Here is a 24021-nt window from a genome sequence, read left to right as displayed (position 1 = left end):
CAAGGGCACACATCTGACATGCAGGGGACTTGCATCAATGCTCCACGAACAGACATGCACTGGTGGCTCCGTGGAAAATAATTAACTAGCAGCAATCTTATTTTTTTAGGCAATTCTAGAGTGCAGTGACCCCTTTCTTGAAGGTAATTTGGCCTCCAGCCACCTGTAAGGCCCCCCCCAACTTTCCTCCCCTGACGGAGCATGCACATTGCTGCCGTAAATTAATGCTTCTCTCCCTGAAAAGAAGGAAAACATTTGCAGGACCTCATATCCAAAGAAAAGGTTTGGCCTTTGGGGTTTTTGTAAGGATATAACCTCTAATCCTGTCCCAGGCCTCTGTGAATTCCTGATTCTGCCTTGCTCTGCTTTTGGTATTCTACTTTTCATTCAGGGACTAGTTTTCAATACACATGCCCATAAGAGCTACTGAAAAACATCCTGCACTGCCTGAACAATGGTGTAAAGAAGCAGATTTCTTGAGGACGGAGGTCAGATTACTGAATCCCTGTTTAAGGTGTTATTTCTGGAGTCAAAAGATGCAGCACTGTCCTTAATCGTTCCCAGGACAAGACTACATCCCAGGCATCTCATGCTGCCCTGCCTGTCACCAGCCCCCCACCTCCTGCAAGCAGACACACGCAAACACACTTCACCAAGGGGGGCAAGAGCCAGAAAAGAACACATAATCCCCCGCAAGCACGACAATGCAACACAAAGCAGGCTCCCGCCAGCTCCCGCTTGCAGGAACACAGCACTGCCAGGACACCAAGCCCAAACACGCAATGTCCTACCCGCTGCCCCCTCTTCCCTGGCAAACCTGGGGGGCCCATCCTCCCTGGGACTCCAGGATCTCCCTTCGTGGGGAAGAAAAGAGACAGAGAATGTGTCTGTTATATGGCTATCGCATGCTGTAACATAACCCAGTGAGCCTCAAGCAAGAGGAGCCAGCTGTTCAGAAACCAAGCCGGCTGCTTAGTGATGGAGAGTGATGGGGTATTTTTGTACTGTGCCTGCCACAGGAACTCAAACCAGGTCACGCTACACTGAGACAGGGGAGACTGTGCAGGGCACTTCATATGGTGCATGACAGAAGAACAGCCCCCTACAGTAACGTGGGAAGACTCCTGGTGGACACAGAAGTACTGGGAGGCAGAAGGAGCCAAGGGAAGGGGGAGAGGGAACATATTGCTAAGCAAAGTGTGCTGTGCATATTTTGTGGAGTAGGGAGGAAAGGAGGAAGGCAGCTGGAGGGTATTCCCATCAACACAGACAGGAGCAGGAGGGAGGGCATCTGTTTGCAGTATGGTGCCTCTCTCACTTGGCATCACTGGATGCTACTACCATTTTGCTTACTCTGGCAGGTGCCATTAGGGTCTGGATTTGGGCACTGGGAAGTACAGAGACATGCCTCAGCTCCCTTAGCTGCTCTGGGAGGGGGAAAAAATACACAAACAAATCAGAAATGCAGGCTCAGAGCAAAGCCTTCTGAGAGTACCTTTTCTCCTGGAGTCCCGGGCTCGCCCTGGTGAGGAAGAGACAGGAAAATAAAGTGAAAAACCAGGAGGACAGAGTACAAATCTTCCTAGAGCTATCAAAGTGGAGGAAAGAACATTCATCTGTGGAGGCCTTGGGCTTGTAAATAAGGGCATGAGGATGCTTTAAATGCGTCTTAGTATTTCTGCCTGGAGCTTGTTTTATCTTCATTAGCTAGCTCTTAGGCTGCTGTAAGAAACCAGCAAGCCTCAGGCAAGTGGCTTCTATAAAACTGAGTAATGACCTTGCAGTATTTTAAGAGAAGATGTACCAGATACAAGGGAGCATAATGAGACAAGACTCATCTGCTGGCATTAAGGAATTTGCCTACTCCTAGCTCTGCGCACACAGTATTTTACAAAATACAGTTTCACAGGATGCCACAATTACAAAAAGTGCCTTGCAGAGCAAGGCTGTGGTTGCAGCTGGGGTTGAAGGGAGGCTGTGTTGATAGGGGATCAATGTGGCATCAAGGAGAAAACCCCTCCCCACCAGCCCTGGAGATAACTTCTTTATTTCTTTCTTTTCCCCCAGCAGCTGGAGGGAATGAGGACAACGGGTCGTTGTCTCATTGCGCGTCTTGGATCCCCGGGGTGACTTCTAGCCCCCTAAATCTGCACCTGGCCCTTTGCTCTGTTGCCATCCCGACACTGCTGTGGAGTACCACGAGTTCACCAACCTCTCTGCCCAGATAGGTGCGGAAGAGCAGCGGTGCCGCTGGAAACGCATCCAGTACCTCTGCCAAAAGGAACAGCAGTTCTGATATTGCCCTTTAGTGGGAGCTGTCCGACCATTTTCCTGTGCCTTGTGCTCTCCCAACTCCAGCCCTTGCTCTCAAGCGTGCCCTACTTACGCCATTGCAGTGTAGTGTAAAACTCACCTTCAGTCCTGCGGTGGCCAGCCCAGGAGCGCCCTGGCAGAGAAAGGAAAGACAGGAACACCTTGTTTGAAACGAATCGGACACAAACTTTTAAAAACAAAACAGTATCAGCCAGGTGGAACTAAAAAGGCAAAATCCACATCTTTTCCTTTCCAAAACTCAGAAGTAATGCTGTAACACCACACAGCACACATCCTCCTTCCCTGTGCAGGTCGTTCACCTATGGCAGTGGCTCTGCTTTCCAGAAAGCTCCTCCAAAGGCAGACATCATGAGCACAACCCAGTCAAAACAACCAGATTTCCCGCCCCCCGGTTTTAGTCCTGCAAGTGAAGCGAAGGCCAACAAGCAGAACAGTGTCAAGTAACTGAGGAATGCAAAGACGGACTGATGACCAAACACCCAGTTCAGCGCTTGATCCCAGATACATCAGCTCGAGCATCCCGAGAAAGGCCAGCTCGTACCCCAGGGCCTTGGTCTTGCCATTTCCCCTTATTCTGTTTTTATCACAGATGACAAACCCTGCAGTAAAATGTTTTCAGGAGAGCTCTGAAGCCAGCCACCTTAGGGGAAAAAAAAGAATTCCAAGCAGTGCAATTCAGGCATCATTCTGCAGCGCAGAGCAAGCCACCACCATGAGACCACGGAGTCCAGCCTGCCCTGCAATCTGAGACAGGTGCTTCGAAACCCCAGGAGGCAGCTGCTCCCACAGGGACAGTCACATTTCCCTCGACAGCATTGATGCAAAAAGCAGGTCTTCCCTATCAACACTTTGCTCTGAAACCTCTGTACGGCCTGTGTTAGTATTAGTTAGGTCCTGGTGAAAAGGTCCAGTTACAAAAGCAAATATGAGGGATAACAAAGGTCTAAGGAAACGGGGGGAGGTGAAGTAGTGTTAGAAGGTGAGAAATGAGAGGCGTTGAGATGTAGCACATGAGACAAAGGGGAGGACTGGGGCCAAGTTCAAAGTGAAAAGAGCTTGGAAAAGTTCAAACAAGAAGGAGTGGGGAGCCAGAGAGCAGCAGGATCATACCTCTCAGCTTTCTGAAACAGAAATCAGGGACAAAGCTAAAAAACACAAGGACAGAAGATGGAGATCAGGGATTCTATGCAATAAATGGGGGAAAAAAAGCATTCCAGATTGTCTCAGGGGTCAGTAGGTTATAGTGAATATGGGCTAGAGTCGTGAAAGGGATTACATGCAGCAAGTGGCTTGGGTTAGGCTCTCACAGTGCATTTGGGATGTCTGTTCCTCACTCTTTGGCCTTTAAATGGCAGTGAACGCGGATGATTTTCTAGTATTTATCCTAAAACTCCAGTGCACACACATGCAGGCTTGCTCACACACTGACCCTGATTCATTGCTGCATTAGTCCAGGTTCACACTTGTATAGCCCTACTGATCACAGTGGGCTAACACACATCGCTGAAGGTCACAGCGGTCACTTGGGACCCCCAATTTACAAAACACCAATTCCCTAGAAGCATCAGCAACTGGCCGCTCTCACTAGTGTAAAGCATTAAGATCCTGATGTTGCAAGACAGCATCGGACTGGGCATGCCATTTGCTTTGTAAAACACTTCTTCCCCCACCATCTCCGTCATAAATTAGGCCCTATATTTTGCAATATAGAAGCAGAAAGAATTCAGCTGAAGATAGTCATTGACTAACAGACACACACACAAATCCAGTTGATGCTTGTGCATCAGGGACAGTCGAGCAGTATGGGTGAGATCAGGCAGACAAGCGTCACTCCACTGTTTACAAGGTACCTTAGTGCCATGTCTTCCTGGCAGCCCTGGCATGCCTCTCTCCCCCTGGAAGCAGAGCAAGAAAGACAGAGAAAGAGAGCAAGAGACAGGAGATGAGTCCTCCCAGGGCTCGGTGAGGAGTGCCCAGGGCACAGGTGATGCGAAAGCCTCCTGGGTGAGATGGGGCACAACCCATTTTCCCCACCTGACTCTCACCGAGCTGACTGCCCTATCCATGGCCATTTCCCACCAGTGGTACCTCTCAAGCCTGTTGCGTACAGCAGGACTGACCCTGCTGGAGTTCCACAGCAACAGTGCTGGGGACAAAGACAGTCTCTGTATCCTGCTACCACATCCCACGCCATGGTATTCTGCACAGCATAGGGAGTCGCTCAGTCTGCAGTGACTATAGGATGAACAAACTTATCTGGAGAAACAGAGAATCCAAGGGTTGCCTTGTACTGTTAGCCTGAATTTTATCTGGTGGCAATTGGAAAGTAAAACATCTTCAGACAATCTGCATACTGCTGTTATTTTGTTCCAGGTGTTTAGTCCTTGCTTGGAAGGACTATTCAGCAGGGATATATGTATAAGCTTTTTTTAAAAGCACTTTTTGTAATTGTGGCATCCTGTGAACTGTATTTTGTAAAACACTGTCTAATACCATAATATACATGACCTAGGCAGCGTGGGTACCTCCTACCCTATGCAGCATACTTAACTATGGTATTTTCAGCTGTGAGAAAAATAAAACAATAATTATAAATGCTTTGTACTGGAGAAGTGGGGACCATTCTCTCTCCCTCCTTCCCAGCTGTGCTCCCCATTTTGCTTTTTTTTTTTTTAAATGAGACCAAGCAGAGAAGACCAATGCTTTCTGCTGGGAGGCACCCACACTGCTTGCAGAGGCTGCCCCCACAGAGCAGCCCTGCATTTGAAAGTAATTCCCCATCCCAGAGACTTTCCTGGAAGAAACTGCCTGCCTGAAGAGCTGTTTAATTCTTTAGCCCTGTAAAAGCAAAGCCACCTCACTGAGAGGGAGCAAGGTAGCCCCTTACAGGGGGCAAGTTACAGAGCAACCACCCTACCCTGCATTTTCTGATGATGGCCTCGGCTTGCTTGCACAGCCCCCACTGGCACCGGCAGGATCACACAGGCACTAGAGCTAATTAGAGAGCAGGAGCAACAAACATGACACTGCACCATCAAAGAGCAGAAACAAACCCCAGAGCCAAAACCAGAGAATAAGCAGGAAAAACAACTGTCCAGAACATCTTTAAATCCTTATGTATTTGAAAGCCATTGTAATACAGTAAGTACCCACTGGGCTGATCCCTTTGTGATCCCCCGGTGCCCTTTGGGCTGCACAGGGTGCCATAGCCGGGCAGCAGCAGCCCACCAAAGCCAGCACTGGAATGCTGCAGCCAAGCCAGAAGCTGGGAAACATCACCAAAGGTGGATATGAAAGGCAAAATGCCTGGCACAGGTCCCCAGTGAGCTCCAGGTCAGCAGCACCTCCCAGCTTTCCTGAGCTTCGTGGTGATTTAAGAAATACCTCCCAAGTCTCTCTTAGAAGAGCTAAGCTACACCTCTCCCCTCCAACACATAGGAGACCCTCATACTCTCTTCCCCTACACCTGGTGTGAGCAGCTTTATACCCACTGGGTGCCAATCATGACAGAGCATGCCCCATGCCGATCAGCTCGCTAGCAGTACTGGCTATGGGCTGCCAATCAAAACAGAGACCCTTCCTTTTTTCCTCCTTGCTGTGAAAGGCAGATTATGAGGGGGTTACTGAGCAAGGCTGTGGGCAGCTCCTTTATTGCTCTTTCCTCAGAGCATGAGAAAAAGCCTCATCCTAAGGACCTTTCAAAAAAAAAAAGAAAATGTCAGCAAAGCTGAATGTGATGGCTAGGCTGGAAGGCAATGAGTCAAATGCTTATTCAAAGGACCCCAGGTGATCACATTCACTGGCTCTCTAATGACCTTCATGGGACACAGATATAGGTCTCTACATGATCAAAGTACAAATGGTGGCCACAGAAGAAAATAGCTAAGAGAGAATCTATGTTGTGCTGCATCTGTCACTGGGTGGGGAGAGCTTATTAAATGAACAAGGGGTCTGCGTGAAAGCAGTAAGCCTCGTCAGGCCTGAAATGTTCTTCACTGCCAGCAAAATTGGTCACTACAGCTAAACTATGAATCAGTGTTTGTCCGGGGCTCCTCAAAACAAACAGAAGGTAGAATATAGCCCAGGTAATTGGATCCAAAGGTGGAAGCATTAAAAGCCTTCCAGAGTCCCAAACAATCCTCCTAGGCGGGAGGATGACAGAAAGAAGGAATTTCCAAAGACAACAAATGCACGTGCTGTCGGATGTTCAGGAGCTGCTACTGGGTGATGTCTGGCTGCTGATTTAAGGGTACCTCTCTCTGCACTTCCCTTTCAATTCCTCTGAGCAAAAAAGAAAGGAAGTCAAGAGGAAAGTAATCCTGACAATAACAAATGAAAGTCTGTGTGTGAAAGAAGAGGCCGCTTTGGGACTGGGGAGTTCCTTTGGAGCTGCAATTTAGTACCACAAAAAGCACGGCGGGTTTCATCTCCGCTCGCTATAAAGTGGGATGAATAAGGGCCCAAGTAGCGAGAACATGTCTCCAGGACTGCCCTGAGTCATTGCTCTCTAACACAGAACAGGGAAGGCTCTCGTCTGTGGATGACCCCGAGACATCACTGGAAGACCTGGAGAATTGCCCTTCGCCAGAGCCCAAATGAAGGGCTGATCAGTTCTTGTACATGGGTGCAAGCACAGCAGGTGTCTGCTAGCGGTGAAACATGGGAGTATAAGCAGGGGTGGGACACAGCTTGTCCTTCCAGCCTTTCCTCCCTCCCAGGCCATGCTCTAACTTCAGTCCTCCAGTTCAGCTTAATGGGAGAGCACCTGGCTGTTGAGACAGCAGCAAACAAACTCCTAGCCCCCAAAACACATTATTTCTGGGTGCAATTCTGCTTTCATTTACACTGGCACAAACCAGAATCGATGCCTTTGTGTTTGATGGAATTACACTGATGTGAAGATGGACACAGGGGAACCTTTGGACTTCACATGCACCGCAGTATTTCTGAGGAGGTATTGTTTTCTTGTAGGAAGACAATCGCTGCTGTTCTATTCAACTATTAAGCCAGAGCCTGCATTCCCAAAGAACATTCCTTTAAACTCGATGTAACACATCCATGTTAAGTTCTGAAGGGGCCTTTTCTCCCTTCAAATAGTGATCCACCCAGATGGAAAAAATATAGAAAGTGTATATGCTGCACAACAAATGAGATGCATGCCACATACTAAATACTTGAAATGTATGTGTCACTGTTAGTGCCTTTCAAGGTATTATAGGACTAGTCTTTTCTCATGATGTTTAAGATGTATGGCATGACACAGTATGCTCTGACTGTCATGAACACTTGCCAATGTTGTAATGTTTTAAGCACAGTCTACATTGAGTAATATACTTTAAATATATGGGTACAGTAAACTTCAGTCAAATAGATAACATCTGGGCATAAACCATATGAGCCTGTAAAAAGTGTCCAGAAACAGACAGAAAAGCCTGGTGCCAAACCTCAGCCTGAGTTGCAGAGTTTGAGTGGATTTGATGCGTCAGCTGACCAGATTTTATGAGGAAACCCCAATCTAGCCCATCAAATGGAGAGATGTAACAAATCATTAGCAAGCTTCATAGTCAAGAGAAATGCCTTTGGTAAGAATTGAATTCCACCAAATGGATGAAGGTTGCTTTTATTGCCTGAGCTTGGAGTGTCTGCCTGTGGTTAATCAGAGCACAGATGTGTACTCCATTAAATACCCCACAGAGCTGCCTCAGACCCAACTTCCTCTTACAACCCATCGGCCCAAGGAGCAGTATCTCCCAGATGATCTACCACGTTAGAAAACCTTATTTCTCATGCCTACCTTTATGCCAGCGTCCCCTTTTTCACCCTGCCCAGCAAAGGAGAGAGAGAGAGGAAACAGAGAGAGGGACAGTGAACATAAAGAGAAATCGAGCGAGCAGTACAATCATAACAGCGAGGGCCCAAGAGGAAGTAGCCGAAAGAGGGAGCGTGCAATAAATGCAACCCCAGGCCTCCAGAGAGAACTGGCTCGTGGTAATAACATGGTACCAGCCTGAACGCTGGCTGCAGCCCACCCCTCCCTGGGAACGCAAGGCAGTTTATGTCGTTGGAGTGGATGCTGGGCGTCACCCGTACTAATGCTTTCCTACATGTTTTTGGTGTAGACAAACCATCAAACCGTTTCATGGACCAGAGTATCCTCATTCTCCCAGCCTTAATGCAAAAGCCTCTAAAGGCCAGGTTGGTTGTATTCTTTAACGGGGGCCTGTGCAGGGCTGCACCCGGCCCTGGTTCAGGACAGCGGGGAATCGCTCTGGCCAAAATCTGCCCAGGCCCTTTACAGAGGAGTGAGTTTTTCTGTTTACGTGGCTTATACCAGGCTCTAGAGAACTGCCTCCAGCCCCTGACCTTCTGTATTCCTTTAGCGTGTCTCTAGGCTTGGGTGCCACTTATCTGCCCTTAGGAGATGGCCCCACTGACTCTGAGTTCAAGGGTTACCTTGGGGCCAGTAGCTCCTGGGAGGCCATGTGCACCGGGCAGGCCTGACTCGCCCACCTCACCCTGAGAAAGAGAAGAAAGAAAAGGGAGGAAGAAGCAAACACAGTGAGCAGCAAGAAAAGGATCCTGTGCGTTGCCTGAAAGGTCAGCAAAGATGTCCCACACAGAGGTGCCCACCACACACCAACCTATCATCTGGGTCACTCTGGGAGAGGAGCACCATTCCACATCAAGAAAGATATTCAGGGTGCAAAGCATACGGATTGAAGGGAGTGGTCCCATGATTCTATATCATATCAGAGCTAACATCTTTGCTCAACTCTTTGCCCTCTTTTCCCTTTCCCCTGACTCACTCACCAGGGAGGATTTTCTCCCCTACTTTCATCCATTCCTTCCACCTTTCCAAGAGAAAGGTCACAACCTCAGGCTCATTCCTCCGAGATCAGTGCAGGCTCTTTTCTTGGTAAGTAAATTAGCCAGACAAGTTGTTTCATGTAAGAGGAGCTTGTAGGAGAGGCCCTCACTACGAGGTCGTTACAGGGACCCCCTCACCGCTCCTGCGTGCTGAGAGCCGCCCACCCAGCGCACACAGAACAGGATGGGCTCTTAATGGAAAAACCAACGGTTCACTGGAAGAAGAGGCAATAAATTGCGTCTGTCTCCAGGAGTGGGCTGTGGTCCATGGGGGCTATAATTTCCACTTCCTGACATAACAAAAACTTCTCAGTTTATACAGAACTAATTAAAAAGCATTCAGGTCTTGCCATTTTGCTCACAGAGCACCCATAAAGCAACATGGAGATAACACGGGACACAGGATTCCTGCCTGCTGGGAACATTCACCTTCTCCTTCTCCAGCTGACATCTCTTTAGCAGTATCTCTTCATTCCCTCTCTCCCCTTTGATCTTCCTTTGTGTCTTTCCTCTGTCTCTTTTTCTGTCTCTTCATTACACCCTCTGGGCTTGACAACCCTGCTGTTAATTAGCTGCTGCTGAAGACATTCGGGCATTGCCAGCTTCTGCCTTTTAACCTGGAGCAGGATCGACTCTTTCCTGCTTTATTCCAGAGAGTAATACACAGCCAGGGATTTGGCCCTTTCCAGCCTCCTGTTCAGGTCTGGATGCACAGGAGATATATTTCAGCCTGGAAGTGGGTGTAGAGAGGCATGCAGGTGGGGAGACATCTGTACTATAGCTACTGGAGAGTTAAAGATATCTCTGGGTCCAGCCTCTCCTTACACGGGTGACAGCAGGGGATCTGTGGGCCTCTCGCATCCCCATGTCCAGTGGGAGCAGAGCTCAGCAGAGGGCTCCAGAGGAGTCCACAGATCTGCAGCCCTGATCCCACAAGGCATCAGTGCAGCTTAATTCATTTAACAATACTGAAGCTCCCCTTCTTACCTTTCTGCCAGGGTATCCCTGAATTCCAGGGTCTCCCTGAAAAAAGCAAAAAACCAAAAGAAAGTGAGGCTTGGCCTGAGAAGGACAAATGCCTGCCATTTTCTCTGGGGCGATGCTGGGATGGAAGGGCATTCCACGGGGAAAGTCCACCTTTTGCTCAGAATGACCCCACTGAGTTCCTGACCCTTCAGACCCATGGGTCACTGTTACCTGCACTGGACTGAGCCCTAGCAGGAAAGGTGCAATAAGCACAGGCAGCTGGATAACTCATGCCAGCTCTGTGCCCCAGCTCTGCGGTTCCTACCTCCTCACCCTGGCTACATATCTCAAATAAAAACAAATGGGGGTGGGCAGTTGCAGCTGAAAAACAACAACAACAACCCCCCCGCTCGCACTTTGGCAAGTGAATAAATGGGAAACTGTGGTGGAGTTAACAATAGCATTGCAAAATCAGTTCCTGAAGCGCTGGTAAATGTTTTGAGAATGGAAGAAGCCAATAAAGCTGTGTGTGGCAAAGAATTTTGCAAGAGGGGCTGATGAGGCGTGTCTTGCTCAGTCAAGATGCAACTCAGACGTGTCGCCTGGACAAAACCCATGAGTCAGCACACAGGCCGGGCCCCAAAGGCAATACTAAGCTGGGTTAGAAATCTTTCTCAGCTATTTGATGTAACCTCCTTCCCCTCTCCTCCAACCATCAAAATGTACACATCTCTCCTAGCCAGGAGTGTCCACCTCTGTTTATCACCTTGCTACCTCTAAGTGAGGCAGGATGTCTCACCTTTGGTCCAGGAGGCCCAGGTAAGCCCTGTAAAAAAAAATCAAAAGAGACACTGGAGTTGGCAAATATAGACAACATTACATGGACTGCAGGGTGATGGGAGATGCTGACTGCTTTGGTTTGAAACGCCCCTTTACAGAGATGATTTGCACTGGTAAGCTCAAACATCCCCAATCTATTCTTCATGTAGATGAATACTATCTTAACCCATACACCCAAATAAATTCATGCCCGTAGTGCTCCACTCCCCCCCCAGACCTGGTCTCGCTGAATCTGAAGACCAAAAAGCTGCTTTGCCTTATGCATTGTGCTCCAGAATCTTTTCTGTTTCTCTGGCTTTGCTTGGGAAACTTGTTCCCAGCCCACTGTGCAGCTGTGGAGTAAATCAGCCATTTGCAGCTTGCTCTGACAAGCTAAATGGAGAGAACATATTAACAAACAAACCACTTGTGTTTTTAAATGAGAAATCACCAATTTACCTGATATGAACCATGAAGCATACCAGATATGTGTGTACGTAAATATAAATAAACAAAATATCCATGCAGGACCTGCTTTCCTGATGTGAGCAGACAGAAGGAGAAAACTACTCTAGATATGCTCTGATGCCTATACCACCCTTGGTGTTGCCTGCTTATGGCAATTCAAATGTTCAGTCATCGCATCCTTGGCTCCTCAAAGCTCAAAGAGAGATGAGGATGCTGGCCGGACACCCAACCCCTCTATCGTGTGTGCAGAGGCACTTTTGCCTCAGGGGACAAGACTTGCTTGCCCTGCTAGCAGGCCTTGAAAACTCTTGGAGATGGAAACTCCTTTCACGCTGCAGTCGCTGCAGGGCCAGCGTGTCATGTTTCTCCCTGTAGCTCCCAGGAACGGAGCTGGTTTCTGGTACCCACCTTTCCATCTCTGCCAGGCTTCCCCGGTTCTCCCGCTCTGCCCTGTTGCAAAAGAGAGAGGCACATTAACAGGATTCTCTGCCCCGTCCCCTGCCGTTTAGCAATGGCATTATTTTAAATAGTGCTTCTGTTTTCACCCTCCTTGGCTGCTTCCTACCAGCCTGAGAACAGGACAGGGGCAAGACTTCAAAGGGGTCACAGGGATTCTTATCAGTCAGGTTTCTGCTGTGAGCAGGACAATTATACCCTGTGTATTACTTCCTCCCCGTGGCTGTCTGCAGAGGCTAAGGAGGAAGAAATGGGCCTGGTGTCACCCACTCACACGTGCGTGTCCAGATAGCAACAGTGCAAGGCACACACCTCCGCCTTCCCTCCCGCTCGCCCTCCTTCCTGGGAACTTCTTCCTCCCCACACATCCGCATCCCCTGCAAATCTCCTGTCCGTGGCTATCTTGGCTTCAGAAGAGGCAACAAAGGCAAGAGGAAATTGTCTGTGCCCTAGGGAAAGAGGAAGCAGAAGGCTTTTTCATAATTGGACTTACAGGCGGCCCAATTGGCCCGGGCTGTCCTGGGGTTCCTTCGGGTCCAGCTGGTCCAGTGGGCCCTGGTGGGCCAGGGGGCCCCGGGGGACCTTGGATTCCCGCTTGTCCTTGTTCACCCTGCGGTTTGTTAAAGCAAAGGGTTATCAGCAGGCAGAGCAAACCCTTCACACCGCCACCCCAGGGGCCCAAGGCAGGTCAGCCTGGCTGAAGCAGATGAGGCAGAAGCAAGTCCCAGGTTAGTGCCAGGAGAGGTTTCCAAGAGCGAGGGAGAGCCCCACTGAGGACGACCGGGCTGCCTGGGCAACAGGCGCCAGCACCCTACGGTTTGCAAAGACATCTGAGGCCACCTTGTCAGAGCTCTCTTTAAAAGGGATCTACAGATGACTGAGCAGTCCAAAGAGATCTTTTTCTTCATTGAGTCAGTCGAGTACAATTTATATGTCAAGGAGTAACATCTCTTGAGCTTCTCAGGAGGCTTTCCAAAGCGCTTGACAGTCATATGTGAATCAAAGCCTCCCATGACCACACTGGCACTTCCAGGCAGAGCCACAGTGTCTTACCTCAGCCTATTTTTTTCTCCCTATGCTATATTTGTTGGACAACACTCCCTCTGTTTTGCCAAGGACCAAAAGTAGAAACGCCACAAAACCAAAAGAAAATAACACGATCATCATGGCATTTCTGGAGCCCGCCCAAAACAGGCCTATGTACGCCAGGCAGAGCCTGTTTTTGTAAGATTTAACAAGCTAGTGCGTGCAGAGCCACCTGCCATTTTAAGCTCTCTGAAACGAAGCCGTTTCAGCCGGTTCCTCCCCAGGCCCCTCAGTAGCCATTCGGTGGCTGTGGCTCATGCCTCAGCAATGTCATCTGGCCCAAAGGACCTGGACTTGGGACCAAGCGGCGCTGAGGAGACAGTGGGTTGGAAACGCCACGTTTGAATACCAGACTGCTGATCTATAATTGATGAATCCAGCAAACTCCTAAGGCACTGTGGCACCCATGCTAAGTGTTAGTCTCATGGGCTCCCCTCCCATTCCCCCTCCCTAGATAAAATATCATGACATCCTACTGCTAGCAACCCAATTTAAATTTGAAAAACTCTCCTGGATGGATCCACAGGAAGCTAGAAATCAAACATGGTTGTTTCTCAATTATAAATCAGTGTGTGTGCAGTTGGGTCTCTGCTGCATTTATCCTCTCCACAGCCTTATACGCTGCTGCTGGGTAAAACTAAATCTGCTCTCACGCACTTTTGTGTGCAGGAGAATGCACGAAATCTGTCCCCTGCTTGTGTTCCTACCAAGTGTGCTGTTTATCCTGGCTGCCTTTAGTAAAACATGCAGATACAGGGATGTTTGCTTTATTTAGAATGATAAATGAAAATAATAAGCTGCAAATTTCATCCCTTCTGCCATGAGCTGTATTTAAAAGAAAATTTCCAACACGTGGGCCAGGCTCACGGGAAGCTCAGTCATGTGTGGATCAACAGCCCTTCTCCTCAAGAGAGCTGCCGCCTCGCCGTCCGACCTGCAGCCCATGCTGGGAAGCCTGCTGGGCCAGGCAGGAAAGGTACCCTCTCTTTTCCCTGTCTTGTAAGTGGATCCTGGCTCACCCTGTGGCCCATGCAAGGGAATGCAGGATCCTTCCTCAGCTTCTCTATCCTCGATACTCAGTGCTATCCAGCCATCCTGTAAATGGTCTTGTAGCTTTTAAACTCGGGAGGGAATTTGGATCCAATGAAGACAAGAGGTTTGGAGGATACTGGAGTGTATTTCTAGATTTCCTCTTGCCCTGACCTCTCAGCCCAGCTTCAGAGCCTTCCCTCCCATTGCATCTTACAGCACCCCATCACGGGTGCACTAAAGGGTGCATGCATCTTACAGCACCCCCACCATGGGTGCAGCACGGGAAGGCAAAGGGGGCTTTGCCTCTCTCCCTTTGGCTCTCCCTCCTCTACTCCCACCTCAGCTGCTGTCAGCCTAGTCCCTGCTCTAGATTTAGGGCACTAAAATGCAGCACAGTGCTGGGAATAGGTGCTGGCACCCCGGCAGGGGATGAGGAGATGGGGAGAGCAGGAGCCCTGCCCCAGCGCAGGGAGTGGCTGGAAGGAGGAGCTCACCCAAACTCCCGTTCGCATTGCCTTTGCTTTGCTGCCTTGGACAGAGCGTGCTTTGTCTAAGTGAGTGCCCATCCATGCAGATCCCTAAACATGCAAAATGTTACTACCACATCATTATAGTCTTATTAATGCACTCAGCAGAAAAAGACCCCCACAGAGCTAACTGGATGGTAAGTGGATACAGTAAGCTGGAGATCAGGTGTCATTTTTATCAGATGTCATTCTATATCTTTAGCCATTGACTGGAGCTATTTTTCAGCTCTTTTAAACACCAGTTAGCCACCTGATTGTGCCCCAGCAATGCAATACTTGTTCAGCCTCCTAACACAGGTCTCTGCTAAGCCCATGTCTCTGCTAAGCCTAAGCCCTTGGGCAAAGCGCTCTTGCTGATGTGCTGAGAGGCAGCAGCAGGATTTTCCTCTCTCAGGCGCTGGTGCTAACATTTATTTTGCAGCCTAACATTTTTTCGTAGTATTCATGCATTGGGCTCCTGGAATTGCCTGGTGCTGGCAGATCTGTAGGAGTGGATTACACTTTGTTGCACTTAGAGAATGAATACAGCAACGCCAAAACCGATTGTGGCAAAATTCTCCGGTGAAGTTAGCCTCTGGGGACAGAGGGAATTTGCAGCCCTGGCTGACGACAGGATGCGGGGCAGCTATTCAAGTTTCCCACTTCATCCTGGATACAAACTTCAGCTTTCAAAGCCTTCCCAAGAGGTCAGTCCTTGGCCTGGCTCTCCAGACTGTCACTCTGAAGGGCAACCAGTGCAAGCCGTGGGGTTTGTGCGGTTTGAATGCTGAATCGACAGAAACTGAACTGAGACCATGGGCTCAAGCGATAGGGTCAGGGTTTTGCCAGCCCTGGGCAAAGACCAGGCACCTCGTGGTAAAGGCCTGCAGTGCAGACTGCAGTTCCTTGCTAGCATCTGACTGTCTAGACAGGCAGGGGGGTGACAAAACCCAGCCACTTAATAGAGAGTGCCCAGCACACTTCAGCGGGGTAATTACAGCGGTTTGTCCACACAGGAAAGTTAATCCCAATTGATGGAACGAGGGAGCTTAAAGTGGGCTCATTAAAATCTACATGCACTCTGACTATGGACACTCTTATTCACTATTCGTACGTCCATAATTCACTTTATGAATTCATGCCCAAACTAAACATGAATTATGGCCCTGGAAACCAAAATAAATGTGTTTACACAAAGATTTAATGCAATTTAATGAAACCATTATAAAAGCTTATTTAAACACATTTTCCCAAGTGTCTCAGACTAGACTAGCCCTTAGAAGAAGCTTTTGCCTATTCATTCATCCCAGTTAAATTTCACAGACATTAGCTGCATTTCAGCAAGAGGTTTCTAAACTCTTCTGGAGATTGAATATGCAGGAACTGACTCCTTAAGGTAGGAGACTGCTTGTCGACAGTCCCGAGAACAGTTTCATGGCCCATTTCTTTTAGCTTAAAAAACTGGCTTCACTGCATTTCTTTTTAGCCACATTATCACATCAAAGATTTCCTCTGCTTCAAAGAAAGTCCCTCAGCTCTGCCCGAACGTCTTGGAAACCCCTCTGTAGGGGAAGAAAGACAGGTAGCAAGCCGATTAATGGCAAGCATCGGGGTAAGCTTAGAAACGGGCAACAAGGAGGAGAAGTCTACCTGGAAAGTGCGTCTCTTTATGACCGGAGGTGGAGCCAGCCGCACTGAATTGAGGAGAGGCAACAGCTGAAGAAGATCAAACCAGAAGGTCGCAGGGCAAAGGAGGCCGTTAGGGCACCAAGAGTCAGAGAGCAGACAGGGGAGAGAACAGAGAAGAAGGGAACAGAGAAATTGCCGTGAAAATAAACCCCCGCGTGAGAGCCGCGCACGGAGGGCGCGCAGCACAGGTACCTGCCGGCAGACCTCTGAGCTCCTCTGCGCCGTGTGTTGCTCACGGGGAGACTTGCCACGTGCCAGCCCTGGCAGGTACAGGGTGGCCACCCGCCAACCTGATGCTCCCGCTGCACAGAGCTTTTACCACTTTCTCTGCTTGGAAATAAAACTTACCCAGGGGATTTTTGACTCAGCTCCACTGATCTCCTCAGGCAGTATTTACTGCAAGACATCCCCCCCACTGGCTCTGCTCAGCTATCCGGTGACAGGACTGTTTCTCTTAATTTCTCTTCATCAGATTTGAGGCAACTATCACAATGACAATTTTCTCCAAGTTTTCCACATGCGGTTTCCTAGTTCTATCCACCTCCCCTTACAAGAAACGCGGTGTATCTCCCGGCCTCACCCTTCCTTGGGGTGTGGAAGGGAGTGGAGAGAGGCTAGCTGGGGACAGCAGCAGGTATCAGGGCCAGCAAACAGGTCCTGGCGTGGTTCATTTAGCTGGGCAGACACAACCCTCACGGCCAAGGGAGAAGACTAGGCCTTGGTGCCTGAGCCCTGAGCAGGGTTATTGCCTTGGGAGCCTGTGCATTGCTTTTCCTTGTTTAATAGTAACATCAGCCTCTGACTGCTTATAGCCAGGAATGCTGCCTTACGGCACAAAGCTGACCCGGACACACAGAAATCAAATGCACTAAAGCTCAGGAGCATTTGTTCATCCTTCTGGTGTATCCAGTTTCCACTTGCATGCATGCTGCTGTCACCCTGGCACCCACCGTGCCGGCTCCAGGCCCAGGAATGCTCCTCTGGCCTGATCTACTTTCCTGTTCCTATCAGTTTTCCATTGAAGCTGCTCTTGATTTACACAGGGAGAAGAGAAAGAGGCTTTCCGTGCTCAGGCACAAAAATGTGTCCCTGTGTGCAACGTTTCCCCATGTGAGCTGTGCGCTTAGATCTGAGAGGTGTGCCCACAGGTCTCTCACCACAGTAACCGTATGCATCCAAGCAGTGCACTTTAATCCCTTTAAACATCGTTCTTCGTGTTTGCAGAGAAAGCAAGGATCCAGTCCTGTTGCAAAGTGAAGTGGCAAACCGATATTACAGCATCGCCGCTCTGTGATCAGGCAGTTGTGTTTGAATGCGCTGATCCAGACAGCCAGAAGCTATCGCAACAAAAGCAGTGCTGCTGGAAAATCAGTTAGGCTGATTTTATCTGAAGGAAATCCTTCTCTTTCTAAAAGACAGTGCAGGAGGCCCCACAGCTCAGGAGAGCATTTAGGACTGCACTGATGTTCTCAAAGGGGATGTTGCTGTAAATCCCCACACCCTTATGCTAGGTGTGCCCAGCATGTCTGCACCAGTGACCCAGACCCAGCTGAGCTGGCTTTGCCTGGCTCCTCAAGTGCTGAAGTGTACCTGAAATATTATGCAGCTTACAGGGAAGCAGAGGGAGGGTGCTGGAAAGGATAAGGAGGAAAATGGATAGAAGCAGTCCTGAAAACAGAGGCAAGACCCAGCAATGGATTCAGGTGCAGGTAGGAGAGTTTAGAGAAGAAAGCTGAAGCCTCTTCCACCCAGCTCCTGCCCTGCCCCCTCTGTGTCCCAATAGCAAGTTTGTTTCAGAAGGCAGCGTGCAATATTGGATCCGCATCCTCGTGCCTTTGCATCAGAACTGGGTCCTGTCAGATCGTTACCCCACAAACCTTCAGCGTAAGGATCTGGTTAGAGCGCAGGGCTGCAAGGGTGGTACTTAGGTATTCCTAGGGGACAGTGAAGACAGGTGACACAAATGGGGTCAGTTAGACACATGGCATTTCTGAGAGCAGATGGAGCACGGCTGGTCCCCCCTTTCCCTGAGCTGAGCACCCTTCCCCAGCGCAGCACTTCAGAGCAGCTTGAACGGCCAGCCCACACTGAATGGGTAGCCCCATGCCTGGGCTAGTCCCTCACAGCAGTGCAGGCCATACAGACTCATACAGAAAAAAAAACAGGAAACTACAACACAAGCCAAGGCATACATCCTAACCTTATATATCCTTCCTAAGAAAACAAAGACGAAACAAAACTGAAACAACATCCCTGGTTTTTCAGGATGCTGGTTTTCATTTCCTTGCCCAGGACATCTGACAAAGGACCTTGTCAACCAGTAAAGCAAGAACAAATTGCAATTCAGTCAGATGTGTAGCATTTTTACAACAAGGCTCATCCTAATCTTCATTTTGGGAAGAAGAGAGGGAACTGCTGATTTGCGCCTGTGACCAGACCCTTCAGGACAGCCCACCCTTGAGCTGTCCACCCTTGAGGACAATCACCCTTCCTGTGACATCGTCTCTGCCTTGGAACGACTCGTGGGCTTTTTAAAATGTTGAGCTTGCTGCCTCATGAGACCAGAAGTACCTCCATGAGAGGTAAGGAAATGTCACCAGGTTTGCTGGGATGTGAGGCTTTATACCCACCCTTTCCCCGCTGTCACAGCCCTGCAGCATGTCACCCTGGGGTGCCTACAACCCCAACCCACCAAACTAGTGTGCCTTTGTCCTCAGGTCTGAGCCCAGGCTACTCCCATTGATGCACAATCTGCATCTCCGTTTCCCAGTGTTGCTGTGGGTCCTGCCGCTGCTTTTCACCTTGAGCGCTGAGGACAGTCGGAGCCAAGGGCTGTAACAGGAACCCAGGACACCGCTCGGGTGAACATTGTTGTTAGCTTCTTTTTAACATAACAATCTAGTGAGCTGGCTCACCTAAATAAACACAGCTGACCGGCTATAATTGTACTGGGACTGGCACATACCTACGGCCCCCTTCTCCCAGGCTGCCAGCCGAGCTCTCTCCCCTGCCTCTGCTGCTCAGAGCATCCAGGGCCCTGCTCTCTCAGGGCCAGGGACCAGAGCCTAGCTAATTGTCCAGAGGCCCGTCAAAAATAAACAGAAAGCCCTTAAGCCTGTCTCCCTGTACACCCAGATTACAAATTCCAGCCACTTCATATGATGTCGTTCCAATGCATTTCCAGTGGATTTTCAGCACTCCGGTTGTTTTTAGAGCTGGTTAAATTTTACCACTGTAATCCCCTCAAACCCCATGATGTACTCTCTTGGCTGCAGTACGTGCCAGCCAGGCCAGGATGAAGAGGCAAGCGGGGCAACATCCTGGCTTTCATGAAACAGTTGCTGGCATCAACCCTTCTTCTCTGCCTCTTCTTTGGAGGCAGAAAGCCCACCAGGCTGGGGGACCAGCTTACCAGGGACCGTGGCCAGGGGTGGTCAAGGCAGGGAGCACAACCCTTCCTCTTGTCTCTATGCAGGGTTGAGACCAGCATGAGGGAGAAGAAAAAGGGAGGAATGACAACAGAGTTTCCCCAAGGTCTGCAAACCCTGCACCGCTCCTGGCCATGCAACCGCAGCAGAGGCTGTGGAAGCAGGATGGAGCTGGTGCAGCAGCACAAGGTGTGAGTGTGTGACCTCTACTCATCCAGAAACGCCAGGTTTCCTTGGGTTTTGGAGTGAGGACACGGACCTTTCCCGCTCCGGCACAGAGCATGGAAGGGTCTCCAGGAAGCAGCAATGACAGCATTTAGCTGGGGGTCAGCCCTGGTGGGTAGGAACAGACCGGAGAACCAACATCCCTTCTGGAAAACCAACATCCCTCCTGGAAAACCTTATCTGCTGCTTTTCTGTGAAACACATCAATCAGCCGAGCGCTGCCCTCGGGGCCCAGATGACGCAGCTTGTTAATGAAACGATCTATATTTCCAACAAAAAGCCATTCAAACGAAGGAGGATTAACATGCAGGAAGGCACAGGACAGACGATAATAACGCTAATGACTTACCCTGTGCGGGTACTCTGCACACTGGCCCTGTGAAAGAAGGGGATTAAAAGGAAAGAGTTTAAACCATGAACAGAGAGGACCAAAATAGACATATGGGGTCAGATCCAGAAGGTGTAAATCATTGTGACTGTATTGAATTCAGTGCAGCTACGCCAGTTTGCACCCAACAAGCGCCCTGCCTCCTGTCCCGTATCCCCAGAGCCCTCTCTTCTTGCTGTATTTCTCAGCCACTCGAAGTCAGACCAAGCAGCACCAAGTCCCTTCCATGCACACTTTTTACATTTAATTTTCAACATGTGTCCCATTAAAGTTACCTTTTCTCCTTTTTGTCCTGGGGGTCCCTGTGAAAGAAAAGTGATAAAAAAGGCCTCAGTAAATGAAGGAGTTCAGTGCATGCAAGGGAAAAGGGATTAGAAGGAGGTGTGATTGCAAGAGATGGGATACTTACGGGTTGTCCCCTGGGACCTGCAGCACCCTTTAAAGAAACATAGTCATGAATGCGAGATGGATTCCCATTTACAGTGACAAGAAGACAAAAACTCTCAGCGTATGGAGTAGGTGGAAACTCAGTTTTTAAAAACAATTGTGGAGAAAATTCCCAAGAGAGATCTGGGTTCTCTTTGTTACTCTGGAGGAGTGAAAATGCACACATGTTCTGGCTGCACCGTGGGGGGGAATTATTAAAAGGAGAGGGGAAAAATCATCAGGAAAACACACCCTTATTGTTCCCAGGACCTCAGCTGCCAGCGCGTCTCCTTGGTCAAGGCACTGGGATCAAACCAAAAGCAGCCAGGACTGAAGCCTGAGCTGCAACTGCCTGAGCTAGGATTGCACAACAGAGGGATGTCAGCTCACCCCTCTGCCAAGGAGCAGGGAGCGGGGATCTTCAACATATGCTTGCCAGAGGGTTATATTGACACTCAGGCTCAAAAAACAGAATTAGCAGAAGAAAACATTCAGCATTTCAGTGAGCAAAGGTGACTACAGAGCTGCTAGCTTGGCATACTCGAGTTTGGGGATTTCATCACCAGAGATGTTGAGAGGAACAAGACCGCATTTGGGTTTCCATCAAGTGCAGCCTAAGTTTATCATTTGCAACCAAAAGCATTTTAGTACAATGTACATATGAAACAGAGCTTCAAGAGGGAGAAAAAAAAAACCAAACACATTTAATACAAAAAATATGCTTTTTTGTTGTTGTTAGATAAGTTGAAAGCTGCCAGATGGGTTTTCAGAAATCTTTCCATCAAGTTTTACTTCTGCCATGAGGCCAACCATGAAAAATGTCAGCTCCCAGAGTATATTTAAAGAACATAATTGCTAACTGCAAGGAAAACATATCCCATACATAACTAAAGAGTTGCTGTTGTGACATGATGAATCTGATAGCCATAATGTAAAAATTACAGATGTGTGTCCCAGCACTGCTATTATGAAGTTACAGAATTAGGGACACAGCTAGTGCATTAGCTGAGCTAAGATCGCTACCCTGCCTATGAGCTCATTTCCAGCTGAGAGGCAACGTCATTTCAAACCAACACATCACCCGCAGGCAAACATATGTTTTTTTACCATCTCCCCTTTCTGTCCAGGATGACCCTGCAAAAGAAAGAAAACACACATCAGCTTCGGCCACTGCAGTCTCTAGAAGATGTTGACTTAACCCACTTACCCCTTGCCTCAGGAAGCACCCACAATTACTATACCTTGTCAAGGGAGGTGCAACACCATGCAGGTGGAGCTTTGCTCAGACACCTAACAGGACACCGTTCCCTGCTACCCCAAATGCTGAGAACAAAGCTCTGGAGGATGAATACAGGGTGCAAAGGCTCTGCGGGGCATGGCTGGGGCACAGTTAAGCCCCCCTCAGGCTGGCAGAGCAGCTTCAGCTGAGTGCAGTGCACTGCACCTTGCTGGGGCTCACGTGTGTGTCCCCAGAGCAGTACAAGAGAGACGCTGCTGGGTCTCTTTTGAGGGTAATGTTCCTCATGGCAAAATCAGGGTCCAGTTGTAGGAAATTGAGTGCCAGAGGTATGTGCTACCAGCTCCTTCTCCATTACAGCATGGCTGGAGGAATTGTGGTGGGGAACTTGGCTAAGTGGATGCCTGGAGCTATGGGTTTCATGTCAGCCGGGTTCATAGGAAGTAGCTGTATTTGTGTCTAGCTCTCTGAAGGATGGGAAGAACTTTGGTCTCTCTCTCTGTACTACAAAGCTGATTATAAGGAGGCTCTAAGGACAGCATCGAGGTCTTTATAGGGTCCTTTCCTCTTCTACTGCAACTCTTTGCAGCATAGCAGCAAAGAGAAAGAAGCTGTAGGGTTGACTTCAAATGAAGCTGTTGGCTAAGGCAGAAGGCTGGTGCCTAGGGGACCTGCTCTATCTGATTCAGGGTGGGAGTGCCTGCTAAGGCTTCCCCTGCAGCAGCCAGGCTGTTGCACTTGTAAAGTGCTATTTTACAGATTTGCCTAGAAAGGAAGCAGCCACAGTCTGCCTTCCCTAATCTCCTGACTCCTGCATCTCCCCAAAGGCATCTGTGGTATCCTCCCGCCTGCCAACCTTCTAATTTTCTTTTAATCCATGCATGTGCATGACATTACAAAATAATCCTCTTAAAAAAACATACTTTATAACACGCAGGCTGGCAGGACAGTGGGACCTAGCAGGAGGCAGGGCAGAAAGCCTTGAGGGAAGCTGTTTGCTTACCGGTTTGCCGTCCAAGCCAATAGGGCCCTGAAATAAAAAAGGAGAAATGATGAGAAATGCTTTCACTGGGGTGTCTGTCCATCCGCCCCAGCAAGCACTATGTGTCACAAGATTGCACGGACTGGGGAAAGGATGCAGAGGTAAGGTGACTCTCTCTGCCCTCCTGCTGAGTCCTGGCAGGTCCCTGGCCCACTGGGTACCAGCCCAGCTTCCTGATTGCTTCTGCAGGGACCTGCTCACTGTCAGCCCATTTCAGCAGCAATGCTGGAAAAGAGAAGGGAAGGGAAGGGAGGAAGGATTCATGGGCAATTTGCAAAAAACCCTCAGCATTTCAGATCTTGCAGCATCCTGTAAACTGGTTGAAAATCAGCAGTTTTCTTGAGACTTTGATTTAAAAAGGCACCCGCCTTTGGGGAAAGAGGAATTTTTGCAAATGATAGAATAATAAAAGTGTCCCAGGGAACAGGTGACATACAGCTCGGCAGCATGTTGAAGGTACTATTTGATGAGAAACAGGCTCCGCAGAGCACTGTCCCACCCGGCACTTTCTCATGAGCTGGGCTGATTTGTTTTCTGTTCCTCCAAAAGCCAAAGACCACAAAGGCCTGGAGAGATCTGCTTCTCCACAGCCCAGGGGCAGCTCACAGCCCCCCTTTTCGCAAAGGGCAGAGCCTCAGAGCCCTGTCAGACGGCTCGGAAGCTGCCAATTCCTCCCATTTTCCAGGCATGAGAGTCTCCCCCGCAGACCTGCTCTGGCACATCGCGTGTCCTGGAGCAGCAGCTGAGCTGCCTGGTGGGAGCAGGGATGCAGGGGGTGTTTGTGTTTGCCTTACGCTTCCTAGTTGTCCAGGATAAATGCATAAGAATAAATAGCAACCGTTTGAGTTCTCCAGCGCCTCAATGTTTCAGAGAGTGTTGCCAGCAACTGTAGGACTGAAAGGAAATTTGCTTTGTCCTGGGCTTTTTTTCCATTCCCTTGCCCATCTGCAACAGTGTTAGAGAAAAATCCCCCCTCATGCTTTTTGTCCTTTCCCTTTGGCATGAGCAGGGTGTTCAGCCTAGCATGGTCCCCGGCTGACCTGCATCACGCA

The 24021-nt window shown here is 49.2% G+C and overlaps 1 protein-coding gene across 1 annotated transcript in view; it reads right to left on the bottom strand.

Moving 5' to 3' along the window:
* The window catches only part of COL13A1 (collagen type XIII alpha 1 chain), a 58139-nt gene that overhangs the window by 24881 nt on the left and 9237 nt on the right, over positions 1-24021 (bottom strand). The window contains exons 6-18 of the mRNA XM_052799415.1: positions 22931-22957; positions 21798-21824; positions 20674-20700; positions 20540-20566; positions 20226-20252; positions 16185-16250; positions 12404-12520; positions 11863-11904; positions 10967-10993; positions 10189-10224; positions 4185-4229; positions 2414-2446; positions 1496-1522 (exon numbers count right to left, since the gene is read on the bottom strand). Of these exons, the coding sequence (XP_052655375.1) occupies positions 1496-1522; positions 2414-2446; positions 4185-4229; positions 10189-10224; positions 10967-10993; positions 11863-11904; positions 12404-12520; positions 16185-16250; positions 20226-20252; positions 20540-20566; positions 20674-20700; positions 21798-21824; positions 22931-22957 (528 nt within the window). The remainder of the gene's footprint in view (positions 1-1495; positions 1523-2413; positions 2447-4184; positions 4230-10188; positions 10225-10966; positions 10994-11862; positions 11905-12403; positions 12521-16184; positions 16251-20225; positions 20253-20539; positions 20567-20673; positions 20701-21797; positions 21825-22930; positions 22958-24021) is intronic.

The sequence above is a fragment of the Harpia harpyja genome, chromosome 10 (genome assembly GCF_026419915.1).
Source record: "Harpia harpyja isolate bHarHar1 chromosome 10, bHarHar1 primary haplotype, whole genome shotgun sequence".
Lineage (NCBI taxonomy): Eukaryota > Metazoa > Chordata > Aves > Accipitriformes > Accipitridae > Harpia > Harpia harpyja.
Note: the sequence above shows the minus strand (reverse complement) of the source record. Positions and strands in the feature narration are given on the sequence as shown.